The following is a 27599-nucleotide window of genomic DNA, read 5'->3' as shown; positions in this document are numbered from 1 at the left end:
ACTAATAATTTAGAACTTAGAGGAAATGCTTTCTACTTCCCCATTCACTTGGTCTCCATTGTGACTAATTAGAATTTGCTTTTACAACATGAATACAGTCATTTCTAATAAGTACAAGATATCACAGCTGAATTCCAGTAAAATGTTACTTATAAACAAGAAGCAGGCAAGATGTTGCTCCCAGATAATACTTTTCTGGTACTATATTTACAAGACATACTGGATTATTGTTTGAATAGTAAAATAAGTCAAATTAACTGCCCAGATTCTTGTTAGGGTTTTTTTTTTCTGTTTTTTCCTAACAACAGGCCAGTATTTGTGCTACTTTTGTAAGAGAACATGAATTCACAACGACTCTATATTCTTTGCATTTTGTTTTTCTACTGTAAAAACACATTCCGCCAGCCAATACCAACTGAACCATGAGTATTTGGGAGGCTATGACAAAAGAACTCCACACAGAAAGTCAGCAGGAATTACAGAGCAAGCAAGGACTCAATCTCCTCATGAAATGCATTTCATTATAGGTCAAAGTAAGAAAGTTTGAGAAGAAATCTGGTTGATCTGAGGGACTTGGGAGAAGTGTCAATACAGAAGAAATAATGCTATTTGCAAAAAATAAAAATAAAAACAAAACAAAACTGATTGGTTCTGGGTACCTATTCTCAGCATACAAAAAAAAAGTGAAAGGTAAACTTGTATCATTGATACATTTTAAAAAATAGAATTCAGCTACAAAACTCTGTAAGCATATTTTATATAAACTCCACTTTCTATAATACTCAATATCTGGTAAAAATAGCACTTGTGTCTTACCATTTACTATTTTTAAAGAATGTTAGGAAGCCAAAGACAATTAAATAATTATATATGTAAAAAGACAGCATGCCTGCTGATTTTCACAATCAATCAGACACTAAGTTTTTAGTTTTAACAACATTAAGTTGGGGTAATATTTGAAGAGACAATTCAATTTACTTCAAATCAAATATTATTAGAATAATAATCTGTCAGCTATATAAATAGAAAAAAACATTTTCACTATAAGTAAAAAAAGAGTGTTAGAGGAATATCTAAATATAAAAAATGATACAAGTATAAATTATGTAAAAACCAAGAAGAAAATATTTCAAAAATGACTTCTTGCTATTTAACTCCAGAGGACATTTCATCGCCTTGATCATTGAAGAGAAGCTAAGGCCAAACCCTGGCGGGGCTGTCGCAGAAAGCTTTGTTGGGAAGGATGCCCTGACAACTGTGTGTGGGTAACATGGTTTCAACATGGAGACTGGAACAATTTCTATCCTCATATAGAAGTTCAAATTGATGGTGTTAATTGTAAACGTGACGAGGTCTACGGTCACCTAGGAGATGGGACTCTGAATATGCTGCTGTACAATTATTTACATTTTGTTCATATACAAAGATCCACCTTAACTGTGAACAGAACCATTACCTGGGCAGACAAAGGTATGTCTCTGTAGATTCAATTTTTAATTCTTTACCTGCAGAGAGCTAAATGCTGGCAGGATCTTGGTATTGCTATGTCTATGGCCCATCACTGATCTCAAGTTTTGTAAATATTCGTACTTCCTCGTCTGCCTAAGGCAAGCTAGAATTGTATCTGATTTGCCATATTAAGGATCTGGCTGCCAATAGCTGTGCAGGAAGTGGAAAGCAGAACTTCCAGGAAGAGAGAGGAATGCCGCTAGAAGAAACAGAGCTGGGAGATTCAGCCAATGGACAAGGAGGGAAACTGACAGACCAGAGTGGAGCGAGCAGAGAGATATTGCGGCAGGAAGTACTGCCAGGATCAGTGTGGTTACGCTTAGAGTGGCTGAGAGACCGCTCTAGGTAAAAGGCAAAGCTTTAAGATATTGAAGAGTCTCTGCGTCATTACATATCACTGGTGGGTCTGAGAGAACCCTGCCATAGCAGGGAATCCCGGACTAAGAGAGAAGGTGAACTGAGCATCGACATGTATTCGATGGTCCATGCTTCTTGACTGCAGCTACAATGTAAACAGCTGCCTTAATGCCTCATACGTAATAGAGCGTAACTTAAACCGACCTCCAAAGAAGGTTTCTTCCTTTAGGTGCTTTTGTATTTTATCACAGCAACAGAAACGAAAGCACAACTGTAAAGTTCTTCAAGAAAGTTAAATTTATACATGTAAATGGTGTTAGCATTTCTGGAGCTCTGCTTATCCACATAATTTACCATTCGGCCTGAAAGCAGTCCAGAGTCCTGGTCATTCCCATTTTGATCAGAAAATTGCAAAGAAAGTCTTCTATGGCTTCTTGCATTACATGCCTTGAAGGAAGAATGGTCTGTTGTTCCTGAAATTTAAATGTACAATTATTTCTTCTATTAACATCAAGATTATAGACCTTTCATTTACTCCTTTTTAACAATATTTTTCTCAAGTATTATATACCCAGGTCTATTTTAATGACCAGTAATAAAGCATTGGTGAAACAAACCATCTCTTATTCCCAATGCAATTAAGTGGATAGAGTCAAAATATAGATAATTAGGTAGGTGTGTGTGTGTGTGTGTGTGTGTGTGTGTGTGTGTGTGTGTGTGTACCTGTGGCAGGGGAGCTCACATGTGAATATCTAACACACTCTGAAAAACAGCAGTTAAGTATTTAGCAATGTAAGGGCTGAGACTTGAAGACAGGAAAATCCCACACGAGGTAAGTATTGTGCAAAGTACTGTAACTATGCAAGAACTGGCAGAGAGGAAGGTTTCCCTGTATGAGTGGGATTTGGGCCATATCCACAAAGACAAAAACTCAAATTTTGAAATGACAGATGAAAATCCTCACTCTAGATTCTTAAGGAATCAAAATCAAAATCTCAAAATGTGAAAAGAAGATTTTAAGTGTGTTTAAAAAAATCTGATTCATTTCTTTACATTTTTAAAAGGAGACTTAGATATGAAAAACATTTAATATAACAGTGCAGAGGCCATTGCATTCAACAAAGTTGGTGATATTACATATTTTATAAGTATGAATTTCCAGATATACTAATAGCAATTGATGAGTATTAGTTATGAGCAGACAGAGGATATTTATTGGGGAAAAGGTCAAGATAAAAGGAACAGACATCCCCCACTATGAGGAGACAGACGAGTTGAGCTTTGTAAGTGAAATCAACAACAGTACCAAGTGTAACCCCCTAAGGCCGTTTAAAGATGTCTGTAAAAGCCATGTTGAGTCACCAATGCATCTTGTGACCAACTACAGAGCTGAGATCTCAAGAAATGTTACCATCACTAACTCAGCCCTGCAAAGGGTAGCCTTTCATTTACACAGGAGGTTTCAGAGAGAACTCTGGGTACAGCGTTCACATTCAAAACATCAATGTTAAAACACATTTTTGCAGTCTGCTTTTTTAAAAACAAATGCACAAAGATTTTACACGATTTGTACCTTCAACAGTGGAAACTGGGTGAACATGAGATGCAGTGGAGAGTGAATTGTAAAATGTAATAACAATTAAAAACTAATTACAACTTCTAGAGATAAAACGGTTTCTCAGAAGAGTTGATCCACGGAGGTTATTAGCGTGCAGTCCTTCAGAGTGGCCATACATCTGCAAACAGTAAGTGTACTTTTGAGGTCTTGCGACACTATAAATAACTGCTCTCCCTCCGTCAGGATGTGACTCCTCAGAGAATACATTCACATTCATCTTCCATACAGCTTTGCTCTTTTGAAATTTTTCTAAAATTCATTGTATTCCAAGATGAGTATCCACTACGCCATTTGTGCATCTCGAAAGCAATGCTTCCATGCTGTGTAGACACTGGAAATCCACTCAGCGTGCACACACATCCAATCCACAGGCCCAGCAGAAACACTGCTAATGACTGGCTGACCGCAACACCACTGTGTGAGAGTCTTTACGCGATGCCATTCACACAATCCTTTTCAAACCAAGCAGTAACTAGGCTGGCTTCTTCAGGCATGCATCCCTAGGATGTGGTCATCAGTAAGAAAGGCCAACACAAAAACAGGACCCATTTAGAAGTGAAAGTTTCCCTGTTACCATCTCATGTAGCCAATCCACCCATTAACACTTCTGGAAACATGCTGGGCTGAACAGGAAAAAACGACACACAAAACCCAAAAGAACCAATGTTGATGATTTTTTTCTTTAATTTTTTTTTGTTCATGTGTTTAATTTTAAAAATGTCCTCTACTTTTTAATTTTTATTAATAATTTTATTCAATTACATTTCAAATGATATCCCCCTTCCCAGTCACCACTCTACAAGATCCCATCCCCATTCCCCTTTCCCAAGTCTCCTTTGCCTCTATGAGGGTGCTCCTCCACCCACTCACCCACTCCCACTTCACTGCTCTAGTATCGCCCTATGCTGGGGCCTCCACATGACCAAGGGCTTCCCCTTCCATTGATGTCATATAGAACCATCCTCTGTTACATATGTATCTGGAGACCTGGCTCCCTCTATATATATATACTCTTTGATTGGTGGTTTAGCCCCTGGAAGCTCTCGGTTGTCCAGTTAGTTAACATTGTTCTTCCTATGGAGTTGCAACCCCTTCAGCTCCTTCAGTCCTTCCCCTAACTCTTCCACTGGGGTCCCTGGGCTCAGTACAGTGGTTGGCTGTAAGTAACTGCTGTTGATGACTTCTTAAAGTTCATTCTTAGAGGCCTTGGTTCCCTAATCTTAAATCTTTTGTTATGACTTGGTGATTCAATTTGAATCCATTTTATTTTGCAAATTTCGCAGCCTATAAATAACAATTTTTAAATGCTTCATTTTCTTCAGTTACTAATACAGAAATTAATGGGTGATATTCTAGAATTGTAGAATGTAGCAGGAACATACATTGTATATAGCTGACTTTATAAAAAGGAGAGGGGATGGCTGGAGAGATGGTTCAGTGGTTAATAAGAGAACTGACTGCTCTTCCAGAGGTCCTGAGTTCAATTCTCAACAACGACATGGTGGTTAACAACCACATGGTGGTTCACAACCATCTGTAACCCAATGTCCTCTTCTGGTGTGTCAGAAGACAGCTACAGTATATCATATACAGAAAATAAATACTTCTTAAAAATAACTAAAAATAAAAACTTTAAAGTAGTGATGGTCCTTAAAGCACCATGCACTAACCAAAGGGAAGCAGGCACTAGCTCTGCCTCACTTAGCAGAAAATCAGCACAGATGTTCCTCAGCCATCAAGTCCTATACAGGAAGACTTCACCATTTGATGATAGTGGACCAATTCCCACTACTACAACATCTTATATTCAGAAAGTTGCTAACCCTGCCAGATTTCCTTTTCTGATGAAGTGAGCTTTTTGAAGGATGCATGGAGTGATATATTTAGGGATAGAATTAGTATATGATTAGCTATTTGGACAACTCTTCTCCTTGGTTTTTATGTCAGCCTAGCATAGGCTGGAATCATTTGGGAAGAGATAACATCTCTCAAGAAAAATACCCTTGCATTTCTGCTGTGACAGACTGCTAGCTAGTCTGCTCCCTGGAATAGATCATATCCTGAAGCAACCCAGAAGATCAACTGCACTCAGAGCATTTGGTAAGAACCCTCCCAAAATCCCATAGCTGCCACTGGGAGCCCAGTGCACTCGAGGACCCATCACACCCCAAAACCCCTGTCCTCCGAATAACAATCCCCTTCTGCCTAATCCTTTCTGCTGGGACAGACTGCTAGCTAGTTTCTCCCAGGAATACACCATATCCTGAGGCATCTCAGAAGGTCTTCTGTACTCAAAGCATTTGATACTACTCCCTGAGCCATTCAGGAGATCTGATGCACTCAGAGCACCTGACACCACAGCAGGAGACATCACCGAAGATCCACTGCACCCAGGACACCACAGCTTGACGGCATCCCAGGAGTTCCTCTGTATGCAGGACAATTGGGTAAGGGACATCACAGTCTGAAGATCTCCTGGAGGCTCTGTGGCATGCAGGGCAACTGACCCAAAAAACTGTTCTGCTGCACACAAGGAAACAGAAACCACAGAGAACAGCTTTACAAAAGACAACAGCTTGACTGCTCCTCTGAAGACCCAACAGTCTGAAGGCCTCCCAGGAGATCTACTGCAGCCAGGGCAACAGATCAGCAGCTTCTCTGCCCCTCTGAAGACGCTCCAGTTGGAAGGCCTCACTGGAGGTCAATACAGCCACAAGCCTACCAGGAGACCAGAAGCAACCCGGGGACAAAAGAAGCAAACTCCAGACAGGGTCACCCAGACCAGCAAACAAAGGATAACCAGATGGTGAGTGGCAAGCACAAGACCATAAGCAACAAAGGCCAATATGTGTGTCCATCATCAGAACCCAGTTCTGCCAGCACAGCAAGCCCTGAGTACACCAACCTGAACATCAGGACGCCCACCTAAATCCTATCTCCTGAAGATAACAGAGTCCTTCAATGTGGACATAAGTGACTCACTGAAAGAAATACATGAAAACACAGGTAAGCAGGTAAAAGCCCTTAAAGAAGAAACAAATAAGTCCCGTAAAGAAAAGAAAACACAGTGAAGGAATTGCATAAAGCAGTTCAAGATCTAAAAGTAAAAGTAGAAAAAATAAAGAAAACACAAATGAACACAAACCTGGAAATGGAAAAACTAGAAAAGATGTCAGGAATTAAAGATGGATTAATCAGTTCTCAGGGAAGGTATTAATTGTTGGAAACTCACATAAGAGTAGGCATTGAATGAAGATGTTGCAAAGAATAGATAAAGCTTACTTAAAGTGGAGAGTTATGAAAATTAATGGAAGTGAAAAGATATCTTAGATAGTATTCTGTTTCGTAATTTGAAGCTGTTACTTTCAAAGCTTCATGAGAATGTGTTCCCACTGAGCTATGAGTGAGAGTAGTGTTCAAAATTCTCACCAAAATGTGCGTGTCTGTGGCCTGCTCGTCAACCATGTGAATTGCTTTTGCCAGATCTTCTTCTCCTTCTGGAATGCTGAAATTGTCATCTGGTATCTAGACAAGGGCAAGAGGAATGGGCAGAGATGTCAAGTACCATACAGCAGTCCTGAGCTTATATGAGGGATGCAGTCTCAGACAACCTGTAGTACTTCAAACTATGTTAGTTCCCAACCTTAAATATACTATTGTTCCCATATAAACATACAATAAAGTTTAATTTATAATCTAGGCACAATAGGAAATCAGTAATGTTAATAATAGTAACATAACAATCATAACAACAGACTACAATAAAGTAATTTAAAACATATTCTTTCTTTATGGAGTTTTCCAGACCAATTTTTAGAGTCTAGTTGACCAAGAAATAGGGCACAATATTGAGCAGGTCTCACACAACCTCTTGTACTAAGGAACTAAACAAAAAGCATCATTTTTAATTAGTGCTGATATGGAATTCAGCATAATGAGAATAAGGAATTAATGGAAAATGCTGACACAGGAGCATGTTTTACAGAGCTAAATTAGGGTAGAAGAAAGCTAACCACTAAGCTCCAAGTGGTTCTGACAACCTGGCAATCCCCAATAAGAACAATCTGGATGCTGGGAAGATTTCTGCATTTGAATGACCACCTATGGGCCATAGACAAGGGAGGTCACACGCTCTGAGTATGAGGAATGATTCTGGGGGAACAAAAACAGGCAGACAGCCCAGTCAGTGCCCATGTTTAAAGGACTTTTCCCACTTCACTCATAATCAGCCAATACATAACTTCTGTTCAAAAACTAGTTTATCTTAAACAAAGTCCTTATGTGCCCCAGAAAATAAGACAAACCATTCATAAGAATGACTACAGTAAACTACCAAGATGTAAAGTTACCCAGTTACCTCTTCATATTCACATTCATCTTCTGATGTTTCAGTTATGGTGACCTCTGAGTATTTTGTCAAGTTTAAATGCAAAAAAAGTGGAATAATGTTATTATATTAAATTTACTTGACTTCAGTACTGGATATAATTACTTCAATATGAAACTTGTAAATAGATATAATTTAATTTTCAACCTTTTTTCTCCATAAGACCTTTAAATTTAGATATAAATAATCTCAATTAGTCCATGGGAAACTACATTTATATCTGCTTGAATGAATATTATCTTATAATTTCCAGTTTGATTCTAAGAATACTTTAAAAATACAGAATATCAATAAGATAACATGAATTGGAAAGAAGGCTGGGTGTGTACCCAGTGGGTAGTGTGCTGGCCATGTGAGCATGAAGACCCTTGTTCAGAGACTTAAAAGTCAGCGAGCTCCAAGGGCAGCAATGAACAATAGTCACCGTCTCCTAAAAGGTGGGAAGTGGAGACAGATACTGGAGGTTGTCCTCTGATTTCCATACCATGGCATGAATATGACTGAACTTACAGAGGAACACACACACACACACACACACACACACACACACACACACACGCATGCACACATGCACACACACCGTTGTACATGTGTATGTGTGCAAGCTCTCACAGAACAATAAATAAGAAACTATAAGGCAATAGCAAGCTTTCTTATTATCCAAATAAAAATCGAATTTTCAAAAGCTTCTAAATAGTCATGTAACATAGCTTCACTACGTAGCTGGAAGTATTATAAGTGAATTATAAGTAGGCACCCAATATTGAAGAAAACGTGAAAGACACATTTATGTTTATACAAATCAAACTTAAATCTCTACTTTTGAAATACATCTAGGTGTCTAAATTCTGCTTATAGCAAAGTTCTGCTTATAGTATGTTATATAAAGCTTACATAGAAATCATTTCAATATTTTATAAATGCCCAAAATATTGTTCTAAAAATGATCCCAGCAACAAGGAGTTCTGGAAGTGCTGCCGTGTGAACGGTAAACGCTGCGTGACTCTACTAAGAAATGAACTAGTGAACATTACACTCCGGGATAATAGTAAATGCCGGCAACAGCTCCAGAAGCATGGTTTTCTCAGCAAACTGTTTTAGAACTAATACTCTTGAATTGAGATGCTAAGCTTAAATATTGTGAATTAGACATTTGAATATACAGTAATGGTTATTAAAATCAAAGATGAAATTAATCCATTTTTAGTTTTCTGTTGGTTACATTAACTGTTTTATTTCTGAAGTGGATATATATGTATTACATATAAATGACAGGTTTTGTTATTTGTAACAATAACAGACAGCATTTAATAGGAATAGGACCTACCTGTTTCCCATGCACTAAGACATTAACTCCTCACACTGTATGAGTCTGGAGCTAGTCTCTCCATTTTACAAGTCGCAACTCAAAGATACAACTTTCAAGGCCCTGCACCAAAGTTGGGAATCAGCCCTGGATTTCAGGCTTTGTGAAGTTGCACAGCCTCTCCACGGTCTGCAGGGATTCCCGTGAGGGGTAAATACTATAGGAGTGGTTGCCACTTGTCTCACCTGGGATTCTAAGCCTCTAGATACATTCTTAACACTCAGTTCTGTAATCTCCCATCACTCTTCACTATCTGCCTAGTCCTGTCACTCACATGAGATCCTTAATTCTAATTCACCTATGACCAATCCCCAGGCACCTGATACTTACCAAACCATTAATATGCTGTGGTCAAGTATGAGTGTCTCTCTCAATAATATGGTGAAAGTAATTAGGCTTAAAGGTAACTAGTTCAAAGACTAAGCAACAAACACACACAGATTGTCTATGCCTGAAATTTGTTTATAACTTCATTGGATCCAAATTAAATACTCCAAGGAGAGACATGACTACTTGGGCTAGTTATCTTTTGCTGCAAAACAACTCCCAGTAGGAATTTCTTTCTCTTTCTGTAATGCCTTGCTAGCTATGCCTTAGGGAGTACCAAGATGCTGGCTGCCAAAGTTACTTTTTTCTCCACCAATTTTAAGTCCTCTGAATATATGTGTGATTCAAGTTCCATGGCCACTCTGATACTTACATTAGCACCTCAGTTTGCAAACTCTGCATTTACTCTACACTGATGCATCACAAATTCCAACCACACACGGCTCAAAGGAACAATAAGCAAACACTGATTACTACAGAGCAGTTGAAACTGGAACACAGTAAACCAAACAAAACTAAATCAGAGACAAAGAAACACATTGGATCTCAGTTATCGCTGGAAACTACAAGTTGCTCAGCTTAAAGAAATAGAAAGTACTCTGCCCCTAGGGGCACTGCAGGTGTGACTACTGTGTCACGTGTGCATCCCAAGGAGACAGAGGAGAGGCTATGTCTATGCTCAGCAGTCTGACCTGTGAACGTCTCAATGAGTAATAGCCTAATGTTCACTGAAAAAAAGTGAGTCTGAAACAACCACCCGTGCTGTGGAGCCCAGACAGGAAGATAGCCTGAGATTACCACAAGTCTTGGACCTTGCATGCCTGGGGCTGGAGGCAGACCATGCCCCTGATGACCCCTTCCTGTTGCCGTAATACATGAGCCAAGCATAGCATTTCTGAGACCAACCCTGAGATGATCTCAGACATTCAGAGATCCCAAGCACCACTAAGAAGAGCAAGTAAGTGGTGCAGAAATGGAAAGGAAAAAGAAAATAGAAAGATGTGGTCACTATGATGAGAGGCAGGACTGGGGACTTGAGGGTAGTGAGGAACATGCTGATGTGAGTACTCGGTGATGCTACCTGGGACCATGGTGGGGTCCTGGTCTCTGCTGCCACTGCTGGCCACAACTCTGTCTGTGGCCCTGAAGCAGCAGGGGTCTGTTACCTCAAAAGCCAGGCATATGCGCTGCTGCCTGGGGATATGTTATCAGAGCTGTGCAGAACTGCTCACTTCTCACGTAGGCTTTATGGGATAGTTGACCCTGGGGGCCTAACAGACAGAAAGCTGACCCAATCCTTAGCCAGATGCTGTACTTGACACAACAGGAGCTGCAGGTGAACTGACTCTGGGTCATGAGGGGAGAGAGCTAGCCCTTCCCCTCGCCTACTGTAGCACTTGGGAAAGCAGGCCTTCTTGTTGCCTGGGCAGCATAGTTGGTGTGAGGATTAACCCTGGATGTGAGAGTTGTGGGTGAGCTGGCTGAAGGGGACACTTGTGGAAGAGCTGGCCTTCTAGTCTACTGTGCAGTGGCATTGGCAAGAGATCTGCTCCTCTCCCTTTGCCCTCAAAATCATTGGCAGATGGGAAAGCTGAAGGTGCCCTTCACCTGGGTAACATAATGGAGCTGGTAGAGCACAGGTGAGCCAGCCCCAAGGGTGTGAGCATGGGAGAGCTAGCCCAGCAATTTATCTGCCTTAGAGCAATATGTGAGAGGGAGAGATGCCCTTCTCCTCTCCATCAGCCCTTGACAACTATGGCAGGCAAAAGAGCCCCAGAGTCATGAGAATGGCAGAACTGATCAGAGGACTCATATCAGACCAATGACCTATTACAATGAACATTTGCAAGCAAAGATGTGTGAACAAATGGGTAGGCTGTGGGACACACTGTGACATATTATAACTTCCACAATGAGATTGTTTTTTCTTTGTTGGTGAGGAGTTTGCAAGGGTGGAGGACAGGTAAAAGGGGAAGGAAGATGAATGGGATTGGGGGCCATGATGTGAAACTCACTAAGAACCAATAAAAAGTTTCTTTTTAAGGAAAAGAAAAAGGAAGTAGAAGGTAGTTAAGGGTGGAGAAAAAATAAATGTTGATTACAGAGAACACATTTCCAATCATGAAGCTAGTAAGTCTGGAAGCCTAGCACGTGGGGCCCATGTGACAATAATGTTTCATATACTTGATATTTTCAAAGAGCATAAATTTTTAGTAGTCCTATTACTCCAAATGAAGAGCTAAAAAACAACAATGAAAAAGGAAAATCAGAGTTAATTCATAATCCAGTTATCATTTCTGGATATAAACCCAAAGGACTGAAGTTAGCATCTGAGGAAATGCCTGTATGGCATCTCTGTACACAAAGGCCAAAACATGGGAGTAGCTTAGATATCCATTAATCCATAAAGAAAATATGATAGATAGACAGACAGACAGACAGACAGACAGACAGATAGATAGATAGACACTATTTACACCCAATGGAATTCTGTTCAGCTATAAAGATTAAAAATAATATCATTTTTCAGGAAAACAGAACTGAAAGTCATCATATTAAAACCACAAGAGACTCAGAAGGACACATGCTACATGCTTTCTCTCATATGAGAAATCTAAATGTACATTATCAATATATGAATGTCAAGTCCATAATGCCCGGGTACACGGTATCAGATGGCGATCAGTGGGAGATGAAGATCAGTACAGAGAGAAAGATACAAAGAGGACAATGAAGCAGGGTGCAGATAGAAATTGTAAGATATCATAATGGAGCAAATTATCCTCTATGCTAACTACAGCAACCATTTTTAAAACGTGACTATAGGAAACAATGCACGTATTAGTTGCTTTTCTGTTGCTGGGATAAAACACTTTCGCCTCCAATGACATGCTTCCTTCAATAAGACATACTGCCTTAGCACCATCAACTGGAGACCATGGGGGAAAGTGTAGAGAAAATCTCTTGTGTGCTGTATAGATGCAGCACCTGTCAATTAAAGCTGACTAACTAGAAGGTGGGACATCGATAGGAAGAAGGAAGGAGCCAGGCAGCAGAATGGGTCCAGGAACATGGAGGTCAGAAGTAAGGGAGCTGAGCAGAGGTAGCCAGCCATGGGCGGAGCTTAGGACACAGTAAATGGCTACTTAGTCTATAATAGTCAGATAATAGCCAAAGCTTATGGCCAAGATGAGTGTGTGTGTGTGTGTGTGTGTGTGTGTGTGTGTGTGTGTGTATTCACACATCCATCCATACATACATACATACATACATACATACATACATACATACACTGAATCACAGCGCTGTTTTTAGGGAGCTTGAGGCTGGGAGAAAAACTCAGCTCTTACAGAAAACTGTCATTCAAACTATCACATGTATTAAGTACTCAAATGTCCTAGATTTTGTATAGAAGTTTTACATTGTACAACTTGAATGTAACAATTTATAGTCAATCATATTTCAATAAAGCTTGCAGGGTAACAGTAAACATTTGCTATGCCACAGTTACTGAAGGTCAAGAATTCATAAGTTACTTAGCTGGATGATTCTTGGGGTCTACCATGATGACACATTAGAGGTTAGAGGTGGCAGTCATCGGAAATCTGAACTAAGCATGTACTTATAGGACAGCTGACTGACGATTGGACAGCTGACTACTGGATTAAGACCTTAGTTCAGTCTTCATGTGAATTTCTTCACAAGCTGACCAAACATCTTTTAGACATAGTAGCTAAGCTTACATCAGAGTTAGGAATACATGATGTAGAAGGCATAAGAGCATTAAAAGCCAAGCCTCAGAAGCCACAAGTTCAATCTATTAAAGGTTGTGTGGGATAATATTTAGTATATAATGAATAGAAAGAAAGTAACAACCAAAAACAAAACCAAAAGAACCATGACCTTGCTGAGTGTACATGAGGTTCTGGGTTCTATCTCCAGAACCTCAAAACAGAACATGGATACCAGAGGAATACCAGGAGGAGTATTAAATGCTTAGCATTTTAGGGATAGTCCAGCTAACATACTATATGCTTTCAAAAGGCCCAAAAGACAAAATATGTGAGAAGATCATTAGAATAATCTTTGCATTATGTAAGGCTGTATAACTATTTTTTAAATTATTATTCCTTCCTCACCTTAGAAAAAGAAGAGCATCTATAGAGAAACTTTCCTCATTGTTTAGATGAAAGGACAAACAGAACCCATTGTAAATTTCCCTCGGGTCCTAGATTTGCATTTTCTGCTATATTTTATTTACTTAAATTAAATTCCCTTTGCTCAGCTAAAGGACATTAGTCTTTTCTGAAAAGTGGCTACCCCAAGGTGACTTCAATAGCATGTCTTGTCAGTCTCCAGAAAATAATGTCATTATTCCCACACTTACATAACAAATTCCTAAACAAAGTAAATATTACGAAATCCTCTGCACATACTTTAAAACTACAAATAAGCACACACTTCCCCTATGAGGGCTAATGCCACAGGGGAGCTGTTAAAATGGTGACATAGAGAAAATGTGATTTGTCCACAGAACACTGGCAATGTCAGATAACACTTGGAACTCCTATCTGCCTATCCAGCAAGTATCATAGATGATAATTTTTAATCATGAAGAACCTATTGCTTCCCCACAATAAAAAAAACAGATTATAAGAAAACTAACACTTTATAATCCACTGAAGTGTTTCCAATGGAGTATAACAATGTTTACTTTCAAAATGACCCTATGAGATTCAATGTCCCAGTCATCTCTAAGATGAAAATTAAGAAATCAAATTAAAAGATTTCCTAGGGCTTGTGTGACTATAAATAACAGAGACAAAGTTTCTTGAGTTCAATTCTAAAAATTCTGCCATTACTGTTTCTACACTGGCCAGTAAGTATATGGGGTTTATTAATATTACTAGATAATATAAATACAAATATTTTGTTTCAATATCCTCAGTAATGAACTCAGATATTTGTTTTCCAACTCTCGGGCACACCTTACCAGCAGTTAAATAAAATCATTTAAATAGCTCAATTTGAGGACCACAATGGAGAGAGAAGTATAAAACAGCTAGAGGCTAGAGAGCTGATCATTAATTTAACCAAGGTCAAAAGATTAATAAGAAGAAAGATGAAATCAGAGCAAAGCATCAGAAAGAGGGGCTGATACACTCTTTGACTGATATCGTTCAGCATCCACAACGTGATCTGTACAGAGAGGCTTCCCAGAGCAGCTCATCTCACATGCACTGGGACAGTAATCTTGACAAAGCAGCTGTATCTTGGTGTGGATATCTGTATGCATCTGATGTCTGGATAACAAGCAACACATGGTCAGATGCACAAGCTAATACTGTGATTCTATATAAACATAAAAGTGTGCTTGTCACTGGAAATACAGACCTCAGTGAATGTGTAAATTGGGAGGAGAAGGGGGAATGGGAATGAGAGAGTGCAATAGTGCACTACAGTCTGAGAAGCCACAGCCTTGACTCTAGCCTCTGTGATGGCGGGGTAAGATGGGTTTGTAGCCAGATGCCAACTACATGGTCCACCCAATGAAAACAGAGAACTGCCCAGCACACGGAAGTGCTGTTTCCAGAGCCTCAGAGGGAGGGCCTCCTAAGGGAATGCACTACATTTGGATACTGAGCCCCGACACTTGGAACAGAATCTGACGGAGCAGCACTTGTGAAAAATTTGTAAAGCATTCCTCTGGAGAGCAATCTAGCAAGGGTGGGAAGGGGCAAGTCATGGACAACCATCTGAAAGGAAAAACACACTTTGCTTCCACTTTTACTGAGCAACTTTCTCTCCTGTTTCCTAATCTCACAGGAGATCCTGGGTAGGGAACGCCCAGGCAATTAGGCTCTCCATGATTTGCATGCAGAGCTGTTTTCCACTGGGAGAAAATAGGTGAGCATTTGGACTGTTCTAATGATGCCCAGCTGGCTCTGAGCAGTGCAAAAGTCTACGCCCAGTAAATGCCTTCTCCTTCAAAGAATAAAAGAGTAGCAATGTTGAACTCCAGATCCAAGTCTCATTTCCTGCCCTCCTGTGGCCTCTTATATGGACATGCCTTCCTGTCTACATCCAGAGCACCTCCCACTTCCAGGCCAGATACCTTATGGTATGGATACCACAGCTCCCACTCTGCCATGTATTCACAAGTTTCTTAGAGACTTCAGGGTTTTACAGACAAAACACTCCCTGGTACTTAGTCATTGAGGGAGCAAATGCTTTTATCTAAACAAGCAAAATTTGCCCTAGTTCCTGATTTTGTGAATTCCAGTAAAAGACAGGCCACTGTTTACAATGCGTGCTCTGACAGTGTCAGGAAACACAGACACGATTATAGTACCTCAGAAGACACAACTTCAAGACCAGATGCTTCACAGAGACACTTTAGCTGGACCAACAGCAGAGATGACAGCCCTAATGGGTCACAAGCATGTTCTTCTGCAAATGGGCCACAGGCAGAAATCGATGAACAATTTGCAGCTTAAAGCAGTAAACAAACTCCTTCCATGAAATACTCTTCCACTGACACACTTGTAGGCAGTGATCACAGGCAGCAGCATCTTTAGCGAGAACAAACATCACGAATTATGCTTTCTATAACTTCCCAGGGCTTCCGTAGACAGAAATCACCTTGTAATCTTTGCCATCTTCTCAGAGCCAATGTTCACAGAAGCAATTAAAAAGAAAATCTAGTCGGGGATCCTCCCTCATTAACATTTTATTTCCCAAACAGAAAGGGTACTATAAGTAGCAAATGTCATTGCCATCTTCCCTGCCTTAGGAATACCAGCCTAAATAAAGTTTACTGAGACATATACATAAGTGGTGACAAACGAAGTGCATGCCTGTTGTCACTTTCTCACTGTCTTACTTGTGGCAGTATTTACTAACAAGTCTTCGTGAGTCCTCTGAACTATCAGCACAGGATAGGTACAGAAGCTACTGCCAAGTCACCACACTTGGCAATAACAGAAAGCCCCTGGCTGCTCTGGTGCTAGAAAGCTTGGACGTCTTCTCAGAGCTGAAGGAGCCGTAAGTTAACATGTAAAGTGGACAGGTCCATGCTGGGTGGTAGTAGTGGATCTTTCTGATTGGTAAGCCAGAAAACACAACAGCAGGAGCTCTACACACCACTCCTCTAGCAGACACTGTCTTAGTGGTGGTGATTTGGAAACAGAGCCTGGCATGGCTACCCTGGAGCTGCCGCCGCTGCTCCTTTACTCGGAACTCTGAGGGCGGGATTGTGGGCATGTACCAGCATGCCCAACAGTATCTGAAAATATAATGGCTAGAAGTCAGGATATTTGTCTCAAAGTTCGCTACTCCAATTACAGTCTCCAGACCTGCAGCATCTTGGGAGCTTGTTAGCCACTAAGAAGTTCAGTGCTCACCCAGATATACTGCATTAAACTCACCATTTATAGCTAACCTCGTGATTCATTATAGTTAACATAGACAACAGGACACAGTACATTACAGTGTTCCTCTCTAAACAGCTAGTGACATTAATACATAGTGGGTTTAGTGTCATGGCTGTTGGTCTAGAATCTACATTAAAGTTACCAAATCTTTTTATTTGAATATATATAGGATAAATTCTAGTATGTAAACACAATTTTTCTGATGATAATTGGAGACATACTAATTAGTAATTACTAAGTATTTCACAAATATAGTCTATGGTATTATAAAATTTCAGAATGTATCATTTTATAAACTTGTAAACATGTATCTAGAGAATTTTTTAAAGAAAAAAACAAAGGAATAAAGGAAGGGAAGGAAAGATGCCTGTAAGTCCATTATATTAGCTACTTCTTTTCAGTTAATTGACATTTGTTTTTTAATAACAAAATGAAAAAATAAACAATAATAAAGTCAATGAAGATAGAATTTTTAAAGTAAACGTTATCAGTGAAACTTACTCCTGCTGTGAGGCACTGCATAGACAGCAGCTATGTCAGATGGGATACCAGTCTAATGCTTCAGCCTTTTTCCAGTGTGGCTCTGCAATCCTTACTCATATAGCTGTTAACACTGGGTCTGCACCCAGAGTTGAATATGCTGCAAAGCCTAACTTTAACTGCACTCAGCCATGAGAGACTGCTCCTGGGACAGTGGGGACCATAAAGCAGGCAGCAAACTCATCTACACAGCCTACGATGCTAAATTCTTTCTGGGGGAATACACAGAAAGACAAAATAGTGTTAGACAACAGTTGGAGAGTGGAGACAGAGAAAAAGACAATGCTTCCCTTTTTCCGAGATCAGACGAGATTGGGCACGTTCAGGGTGGTATGGCTGTAGACAATGCTTCCCTTTTTTAAAGTGTGTACTTCATTTTGAAATTCCTTTTTTGGAAAAGGTTTTGGTTTTGACACCTAACAGGAACATCAATTAACCTTTAGCTGCTTTAATACAAATGCATGCCAGACTGCATCTAACAATTGAAATTCAGAACTCCTGGACAGCAACACCTTACTAGGCAGTCCTTAGTCACTAGTACAACTGAAACATCTTCAAACTATGACTTTTAAAAGTATCACTAATGACCACCACCAGACTTTCTACAAGTTCGATAGACAACTATTTGTCCCCAGATAGCTTATAATAGTGAAAGTATTTTTCTTTTTTTTTTTTTTTTGGTTCTTTTTTTCGGAGCTGGGGACCGAACCCAGGGCCTTGCGCTTCCTAGGTAAGCGCTCTACCACTGAGCTAAATCCCCAGCCCCGAAAGTATTTTTCTAACAAGAAATTCTACCTGGAATTCATACATCGCTTGACTTGATCTCTAAATGCTGTGGTGACAGTAAAGAGCCAAGTCATGCCTGCTGACAGCTTACCTTGTGAAAGTTTAAAACAGAAGCAATTACATCATGAAGCCCTTCACAAGAGAAACAAGAGTCCCTGATAACAACCAGCAGGTACGAAGAAGGACTGTTGCAGCCATGAGATCTTTCTCCTGAACACCTTCACTAAGCTGTAACAAAACCTCTGAGGGCCATTTTAACAGAAGCGTTTTCCAATCATCCCAATTTGCTTCTGTTACTGTGATGAAGAACTGACCCCACGATTAGTGGAGGAAAGGTTTTATTTGAAGGCAGAAAAGAAACAAAGTGGCATGAAGCAGAAACCAAGGAGGAAGACTGCTGATGAACTTGGTTTTCTGGTTTGCTTAGCCACCTTTCTTGTACAGCCTAGCCACACAGGCCTAGAGCTGGCAGGAACCATAGTGGTCTGGGCCTGCCTGCATTAATTAGCAAATGAGAAATGCCTTTGTCAGCTCTCAGGAGGCAGTGTCAGGCAGATCTCAGTAAGTTTGAGACCAGCCTGGTGAATTCCGGAACAGCCAGATGCATTCAGAGAAACCCTGTTTCAAAAGAAAACAAGATAGATAGGAAGAGAGGGGGAGAAAAGGGGAGGAAGGGGAGGGAAGGGAAGGGAAGGAAGGAAGGAAGGAAGGAAGGAAGGAAGGAAGAAAAAGGAGGAAGGAAGGAAGGCAGGAAGGCAGGAAGGCAGGAAGGAAGGAAGGAAGGGCAGGAAGGAAGGCAGGCAGGAAGGAAGGAAGGCAGGAAGGAAGGCAGGAAGGAAGGCAGGAAATGTGGAGACATGGCCACAGGATGACCGATCTAGACAGTTCTGCAACTGAGGTTCCTCTTTCCATAAATTCCAAGCTGACGACTGTCTTAGGGTTTCTATTGCTGCGAGGAAACACTACGAGCAAAAGCACGTTCGGGGAGAAAGGGTTTATTTGCCTTTTACTTCCACACTGTTCAGCATCAAAGGAAGTAGACACAGGAGGTCACACAGGGCCGGAACCAGGAGGCAGGAGCTGATGATACAGATGCCTTGAAGGATGCTACTTACTGGCTTGCTCCCTCTGGCTTGCTCACCTGCTTTGTTATAGGACCCAGGACTACCAGTCCAGAGATGGCACCACCCACAATGGGGTGGACCGTCTTCCATCAATCACCATCCAAGAAACAAAGGACCCTACAGTCTTGCCTACAACCTAATCTTGTGGAAGCATTTTCTTAGTTGAGGTTTCCTCCTCTCAGATGACTTTAGCTTCTGTCAAGTTGACATAAAATTAGTCTGTACAACAGAAACTATGAGTCCATTATGAGTCCAGCTTTTGTGTCTGGCTTGAGCAACGTTAGTCTATACGTGCTCCCTGTTGTCTGAATGTTTAAGAAGGGTAGGAGATGATTTCCTAGAGAATTCAAGTGAACCTTTCCCAGAGGCCTTTTTCAACACTGGCAGGTCATTATCTAGTACCAGGAGTATACCAGAAGGGAAATCTCAGGCAAGTGCACTCAATTAGAGGTGACTACATATATAAGCAGGATAAAGGACACTGGAGTTCTGATTCACTTATGCATACTATAATTCTTATTAGGCACTGAAGTAGCCTGAGGGCCACAAACTTTAAACCCTAGAAAGTCTCACTTCCACAACCATCATAATTGCCTTACAAAACAATGTCAAATAATATTGTACTGTCAATTCCTAATTATGCACAGAAGAGAGCCCAGGGACACAAGGATAATTGACATTAGAAATTAATCCCGAAACTTCATTTTGACTAAGAGTTAAAGCCTCTCCCATGACTAAATCTCTTCCCTGAACTCTGAATATAGCAAAATCAACTGGTTAAATGTTTGACTTTGCTCTCCCCTGACTATCCTTTAGTTGAAACATGAAATAGTAATCAGCCAACCATGAAGAGATGGAAGAAAAGCGTAGACACTAGATAATTAATGAACTTGATAATAAAATCTTGAAGCTTAGATTTGCTTACATTTGCAACTGTGATTTAAAACATTTTGTCATAGAGACTCCCAAACACAGAAGACTATACAGGTTCAGGCCAGCCGAGGATGAGGTTCCAGCACGGGGAGGGGAAGTAGGCAGAGGGTCCCAACCCTAAGAAGATAACTACACTGATACCACTTGGTGAAAGGACAGTTAGTCTTCTCCAGTTGTGTCACTGGGTGACACCACATTCTACATCCCAGATCAGGTCTAATGCCCCTGAGTAGCTGAAAAACACAATATCAACTCAATGTTTGTGGACATTTTGTTTCATTTCGTTTTATTGCTATTTAGCATTTCTGTCTTATTGGTCTTTTGCCAATGTCTTTTGGAAGAACTCTAGCAAGGTGGGGCATGGCCTACAAGACTTGGGCAGGCCTTGCCCTTCTCCATGCCCTTGATACACACCATTAGTTTTCATTTCTGAAGCTGGCCAGCAAGGTGGATCCCTTTATTTGGCCCCTTTCTCCTCCTAAGACTGATTACCAAGATACACCAAAGCACTGAGGTCCATCAATGAAACGCCCCTTTGACTCACCTACACAAGCCAAATCAAAACTAAACACCTCATCCTGACACACGGTTTCCCCTTGAACCTCTCTAAACTGCCATCTGCCAGGGAGCCTCATCTGTCTCCTCTCTATCAGGAGGCACTCCTTTCTCTATCCCTCCTGCCCCTGCACCTGTCTGGAGATGAATACCCCTTCTCCCCTTCTCTTGTCCTCTATTGCCTGTCTTTGTCCTTTATTCCCTGTCCTTTATCCTACTGGGTCAAATAAATCTCCTTTGCGCTAAGAACTCGGACTTGGGGTATCTTTTGCCAATACCAGTCACTACAGTTACTTCATTTGTGGGGTTTACTATTTGTGGGGTGCTGTGTTTTCCTTCCTAGTAGGTTCTTCTTTTTTTTTCTTGTTATCGTTTCTGTTTGGGGGGACCATAGAATTGGATGGGGAGGGAGAGGGCAGGATCTGGGAGACGTTGGGGGAAAGGGAATAACATGATTAAAATAGACCTCATGAAAAGATGTTAAATTTTTAAATATGGGTGTGTAAACTGAAATATGTTACTGTTTTAATTCAGTGTTGTGGAAATTTCCATAAATCTGATTTTGTTTGAAGTTTTATTGTATTAGAATTTTAGGTTTATTTTAAAAATACATCTTCAAAATTTCAGTTAATCTCATGTTAATAACTACATTTGGTCTAGAAAAATCATTTTCATGAAAAAAAATTATAAATGTTTTGTTGGAATTCAGTAGGAAGGACACTAGAAACCTTTATACTAGGTGCAGATGAAATTAGACATAATAATATGAACTATTTTTTTAACTTTAAAGGGAACATTCTGAAACAGATTATACAGACTCATTTATGACACTAAGGCAAACCACTTTTTTTTTCAAATTGATTTCAAGACTTAACTCCTGTAAAAATCATTTTTATCCAATAAAATACGACGTATTTTCTGCTTAACTGAGCCTACTAAACTTCCCCAAATGGATCACTGTTTAATAGTAATAATAACAGTAATAATGGGAAATTTTTAGTGTCTTGGACATCTTTATAGATAGCCATCTTTCATATCTACTGGAAGAAAAAAATTATGTGACTCTAATTTACAAACGCTGAACATTAATCCAGAATAATTAATTTACCTACCTAGAGAAGGGAAGGCTAAAAGCCTTACCAAAAAAAAAAAAAAAATAGTGAACCTAATTATACACATTCATTTTTTCTGGCACCTTCATTCATAACTGCTCATCATGATCTGTTGCATTTGCCAGTTCACTCCCCTAATATTTACTAGTCCAGTGTGCGGGCAGCAGGGTATTATCAGTGCCACCACTAAATAACCAAAACCAAAACTACAGAGAAAGGTAGGCATCGCTGTGGAGAGAAATTACCATTATTTACGACAATTGGACCTGGTAGAAGACCATAGGTGCAGTCTGGGCATCCATTCTCTAAGGCCCAGATACGTACAGTTTCCCCTTAATATGTCAACATCTGATGGAAGTTAATATGAAGGTATGCTGAGGGGGTGTGTGTGGGTGTGTGTGTGTGTGTGTGTGTGTGTGTGTGTGTGTGTGTGTGTGTGTGTGTGTGTGTGTGTGTGTGTGTGTGTAAATTACATGGCCCTGGAAGGCTTCCCCTCCTAAAATGGCTTCAGCGGACTGCTGGGACAGGGCTGGGCTGGCAAGGACCCCACCTGGAGGTCCCACTGACACTCCATCAGATGGGGTCCACAGGCGCCCCGACAGGAAGCTCCTACGCCGGCCCCGTCAGTCACCGGCCCGCCCGGGGGGCCACCAGAAGGATACGCTCCAGGTAGTAGGCGCCCTCGGCGGCCACTGCCTCTGTCTCTGTCACCTCGCCCGTGGGTGACAAGTTAATGCCCAGCTCTTCCAACACCCGCATCGGCGGGACCCCAGAAGGAGCAGCCATGCCTGCAACCGCGCCTCTCTGTGCCCCTCCGACTGGCGTCGCAACTCTCGCGAGATCCCGGGACCCCTACCCGGGGCTAGCTCGGCACCTGAGGACCAGGGTCAAGCCCTCTGCGCGTCCGCAGTTACTATAGCAACGCGTTGCCTAGTTACCCCAGGCGCCCTAGGAACCCCAGGCGCCCTAGGAAGCTTGAAGAGCAGACTAGAAAACAGGAACCAGGGGCTCAAATTACATTTACACAAGCTACTTGTTTGGGTGTTTTGGTTTTCCTTTTGTTTGTTTGGGTTTTTGGTTGGTTGGTTTGGGGTGTTTTGTTTTGTTTTTTGGTGTTTTGATCTTTTTGTTTTATTTTTGCTTTAATGCCATTCGTTGCGACTTCTTTTTTCTTTATTGGTTTCCTTTTCTCTTGTTTACCACATGCCAAATGCTGGTCCTCAATTTTCAGATGTGTAGAGAACCCCAAATGTTTCCTGGGGAAGACAGACTTAAGAAGGGAGAGGGGGTACTTGTCTCTGTATTTCTAGAGGAAGTGGGGAAAGTTCTAGGAACCATTATTGAGAAGCTGCCAGATGCTCCTTAGACCCTTAGCAATGAACAACGACGGTGCTCATCCTTATCACACCCTTTCTAGCAATCCTTTAGTTCGTTTATGTGACATCTGTTTTGACCATGGCTTCATACACACGGACTTGGAATAGTCCCAGTCATATTGAATTATACCATTGATTTTTGCTGAGGTAATCTCACATCCATAAAAAAATTATGAGCTACCTATGACCCTAACATAAAGTTTAATAGGTGATACTTGGAATAGGGAATAAGAGCTAATGAGCTTCCTCTGAGAGAAGGGGGCAGGGAGGAAGGGGAGGGAGGAGATGAAAGGGGGAAAGAGAAGAAGGAACAGAGAGGGGGACAAGAAGGGGGGGTCAGAATTGACTAATTTTTCCAGTCATGTGTCTAATTGCTGTGATAGGAATTTCTGGTTTATATAGTGTATGTATATAGGCATCACTAAGACCATCTTTCAGATTCTGTTTTTATTATACATTCCTTGATGAACTCTTGTTGATAACTATATAAAAGCTCTGATTTATTTAATTAAAAAAAAAACTGGTAACGTCCTGGGGCGGGGGGCGGGGTGTGAATAAGAACCTAAGTGTAGAAATTCGTTTCTATTACTTCCTATCTACAGCCACATCGCTACCGCTAACCCTGTCTACACAGCCTGTCTCCACATTTGTAAACCGAGGATAATGTCACCTGCCTCAAAGCGTTGTTGTTAGCTATAAATCGCCGGGGCATTAGGAACCCGGAGCGGACAGCACTAAGAAATACGAGCTGTTTCTATTAAACTTGGTTTTGAGTTTTAGAATAAAGGTCACAATGATATCTGAACAGTTCAAGAGTCGCTGTCTTTTGCTCACATTAAACATTTTGAGTGCTTATTAAATGCCAAGAAGCAAAAATCCAGAAGAGGAATTCTGAAAATGGGGAATCCACTGACTTACATCTAGGTAGTTAGCTGTAAACTGAACCTGAAAAGTGGCCCAAGTGAGGAGTGGCCAGGGCCATGCACTGCTGGCGCCTAGAAGGAGAAGCAGAAATGTGAGACCCTTGGAGGACTGTCCCTTGGAACTCTAAGGTTTACTTTGTCTGCTACAAAGTCTGCTGTCTTTGAATGCAATGTCTCCTCTTTTACAGACAGTTTTAAGCTCTTCCTTAGTAATAATTAGGTTCTTTGGACTTCTGCTTCCTGTTCTCTTATAACAACGACATATAAGAGCTGACTGACTAGATATAAAAAGTAATGGAAAAATGAAAAGTAAAATATATAAAGATTCATACCATCATTTCTATATACCAGGTATTTCCAGTAAGAAATGCAGATTAAAATGTGCTTAAAATATTGTGTGTGACAAGCCCAAATTTAATATATAGAAATTGATATTAGTAAGGCATAATTCTTTTAGACGTATTCTTTTAGATGTGGCCAGCGCTTGAACATAAGAAATGGTTTAACAGAGTCCTGAAGTATGAAGTTCAGTCAGTATTAACTGTGTGTGGTGAAGAAGCTATACATCCTCATCAAAAGGTGAGAAAAGAGATATTTTACACACAGAGACACACCAAAAATATGAGTCCGTTATTGCAAGTTTCCAAATGACCGAGGTAATAACTGAGTTGCTAATCTATTTACCTCCATGTAATAGATTTCAAATTTTAAAGTCACCCAAGATGTGTCACCCAATTACACTGAAAGTATGTCCTATATAGGCCTGATCATTAAAGCTTTGAAAAATCCAAATGAAAAGAAATTGGGCATTTAACTGTGTAAGCCGTTTGATAGCTACAGTGGATAAAAATGTTTTAAAGAACAATTTAATTTAAAAATATCTTAACATGACAAAGATAATGCTTGCCGACTTCAGTTGAAGTTTGTGCTGACTGCTGCTCTCTTAGAAGTGCTATGTCTTGGCACAGAATGCATTTGAAAGCTGCCTTGCTCCTCTGCAAAGGCTGCTTTAATTCACAGGGGGTGGGTAAACCTTTCTAACAGGATGCCCACATAGCAGAAGGAGAGAGCTGATCCTCAAGTTGTCTTCTGACCTCTACATATTCATAAAGCCTGGAACACACCCACATGGTAAATAAACGCAATATTTAAAAACTAGGAGGCGGGGGGAGAGAGAGAGAGAGAGAGAGAGAGAGAGAGAGAGAGAGAGAACACAATAATGGTGTGAGTTATGGTATATTTTTATCCTATAATTTTTTTAATATATTTTTTACATGTTTCCTTAAAGTGGTGGTTGATGGGGGGGGGGGGAGCTGAGTGCCTGAGCATTTTGATGAATGAGCAGGAAACTGCTTTTTGCTTTGACTGTGCTCCTGAAAGAGGTAAACAAGGAAAACAGCGGAGACAGGCAAAATGAAGCAACAATTACAAAGGACAACAAATGTAATCTCTTCCCCGGCTAAATGTGCCATTTATGCAGAAGTGAAATCATTTTAAAAGCAATACCAGAAAGCAATCTGACAATGAATACACGTTGCACGTGTATAGTTTCAAAGCAGAAAATGCTCCCATGCAAATATGTTGCAAAGTACAATTCAATTTTCAGAGATACCAGCATTCATTTGCTACCAATACAGACCAAGCCATTTATTGTTGCATATTTTTATACATGTAGCTTTTTTTTTCTTTTCTTTCAAAACTTTTCAGTAAGTGGTAGTCAGCTTTAGGATTTCTGAATCCATAGAAATAGTAGCAAATGTACTGAAAAAAAACTACCATTTTTTGGCCATATACTTCATTTTTTTTTCTTTTTGCAATAGCATCCATTTGAAAATTCATTCTTTCCACATTCCTTCACCATGTTACCCTGTTCTCTGTGGTGAGAAACATGTGACACAGGCTTAACCCAAAAGAACATCTCATTTCTTTTTGGCTACAGAAAAAGAAAAAAAAGAGCAAAACAAACAAACAAAAAACCTCTAATTTCAAATATAATATTTGGTTCCCAGTACTTTCAAATTAAAAGAAATGAGATGGGGAAAATAGATCACTCAAGGCCTTGCCCAAGAATGTACAAAAGGACTCTGAAAATTCCACAGTACCAGAAAGAAAAAAAAGTTTCTCCTGCTAAAAAGAAAATAAAAAATAGAACAATCACAATAATGGGCCACATCTAAAGGATACAACCATCCATGAGTGAGCTGCAATGGGTAAAGTGAGACCAATGTTGAAGTTCATAAGCCAGTTAATATAAGGCGAAGTAGAAAATGAATATCTAAGTACATGCTGTTAATAGTAAATGCTTAAATAAACAAATGACAGAGGTGGAAAAACCTATGAAGAACAATTAGAAAAACGAATTCATAAAAACACAAAAATGGGAACCATAAATACGAGTAAAACGTCAGTAAGACAATGAAACAACAAGGAGACAAAGCAATGGGAGACAGGAAGTCTGCAGAATGCCATCCTGCTTGCTTGGTGTCGGCTATCTACTGCTGAGCATGGCACCTACCCCCGAGTGTGGACAATACACCCACGGAGACCTCATTGGTGAAAACAGAGTTTTTCTTTGCAAGCTGATGTCAATTGGAGGCAGCCATGATTACAAATGGGACTGTACAGTTTTTATTTATGGGATACACATAGCAAACAGTATAGAAATGTTGGAGGATTTGTAACTTACCCTTTGTTGAAAATACCACTGTAAATAAATGCATATATATATATATGTATATACATACACACACTATAAATAAATGCAGATACACACACACACATATCACCTATATGTGATAATTTCAGATGCAATCTTTTCAATTTATCTTATACATGTTCTTTCATATTTTTCTCCATGTTCACATGCAGCACACATGGTCCTTCTGTGTCCATTCAGATACATGCAGAATGAGCTAGACCTAGATGGCAAGGCTATCAGACCTGTGTGCAGTTTCTCTAATCACCTATGTAATAAGAAGGTGTCCCATGGTAGGTGAAATGGTAAGCCAAGTGTCATAGGGTTTCTTTGCTGTGAATAGACATCAGGATGAAGGCAATTATTGTAAGGGACAACATTTGATCGGGACTGGCCTTCAGGTCAGAGGTTCAGTTTACCATCATCAAGGCGGAAGCATGGCAGCACGAAGGCAGGCGAGGTGCTGCAGGAGATGAGTTCTCCATCTTGTTCTGAAGGCAAATAGGAGATGACCAGTTTCCATTCAGCTAGAAGGTCTCTCAAAGTTCACCCTCACAG

General features: G+C 40.4%; 1 protein-coding gene and 1 non-coding gene across 3 annotated transcripts in view; one reads left to right on the top strand and one right to left on the bottom strand.

Annotated features, from left to right (window-relative positions):
- Spag16 (sperm associated antigen 16) overlaps positions 1–22979 on the bottom strand; it is a 906763-nt gene extending 883784 nt beyond the window's left edge. Inside the window, exons 1-4 of one of the 2 annotated variants that reach the window (XM_087567315.1) lie at positions 22710–22979; positions 7842–7888; positions 6914–7009; positions 2221–2339 (exon numbers count right to left, since the gene is read on the bottom strand). In XM_087567315.1, coding sequence (XP_087423441.1) covers positions 2221–2339; positions 6914–7009; positions 7842–7888; positions 22710–22833 — 386 coding nt within the window. In that variant the 5' untranslated portion in view covers positions 22834–22979. 2 annotated transcript variants of the gene reach the window in all.
- On the top strand, positions 10163–10290 carry LOC120094917 (small nucleolar RNA SNORA17). The gene has a single exon (XR_015630041.1). It is a non-coding gene; the product is annotated as a small nucleolar RNA SNORA17 (small nucleolar RNA).
- Positions 22980–27599: the final 4620 nt, after the last annotated feature.

The sequence above is a fragment of the Rattus norvegicus genome, chromosome 9, assembly GCF_021556685.1.
Source record: "Rattus norvegicus strain SHRSP/BbbUtx chromosome 9, alternate assembly SHRSP_T2T, whole genome shotgun sequence".
In the NCBI taxonomy this organism is placed as follows: domain Eukaryota; kingdom Metazoa; phylum Chordata; class Mammalia; order Rodentia; family Muridae; genus Rattus; species Rattus norvegicus.
The sequence above is the reverse complement of the archived record's forward strand: the minus strand, read 5'-3'. Positions and strand labels throughout refer to the sequence as shown.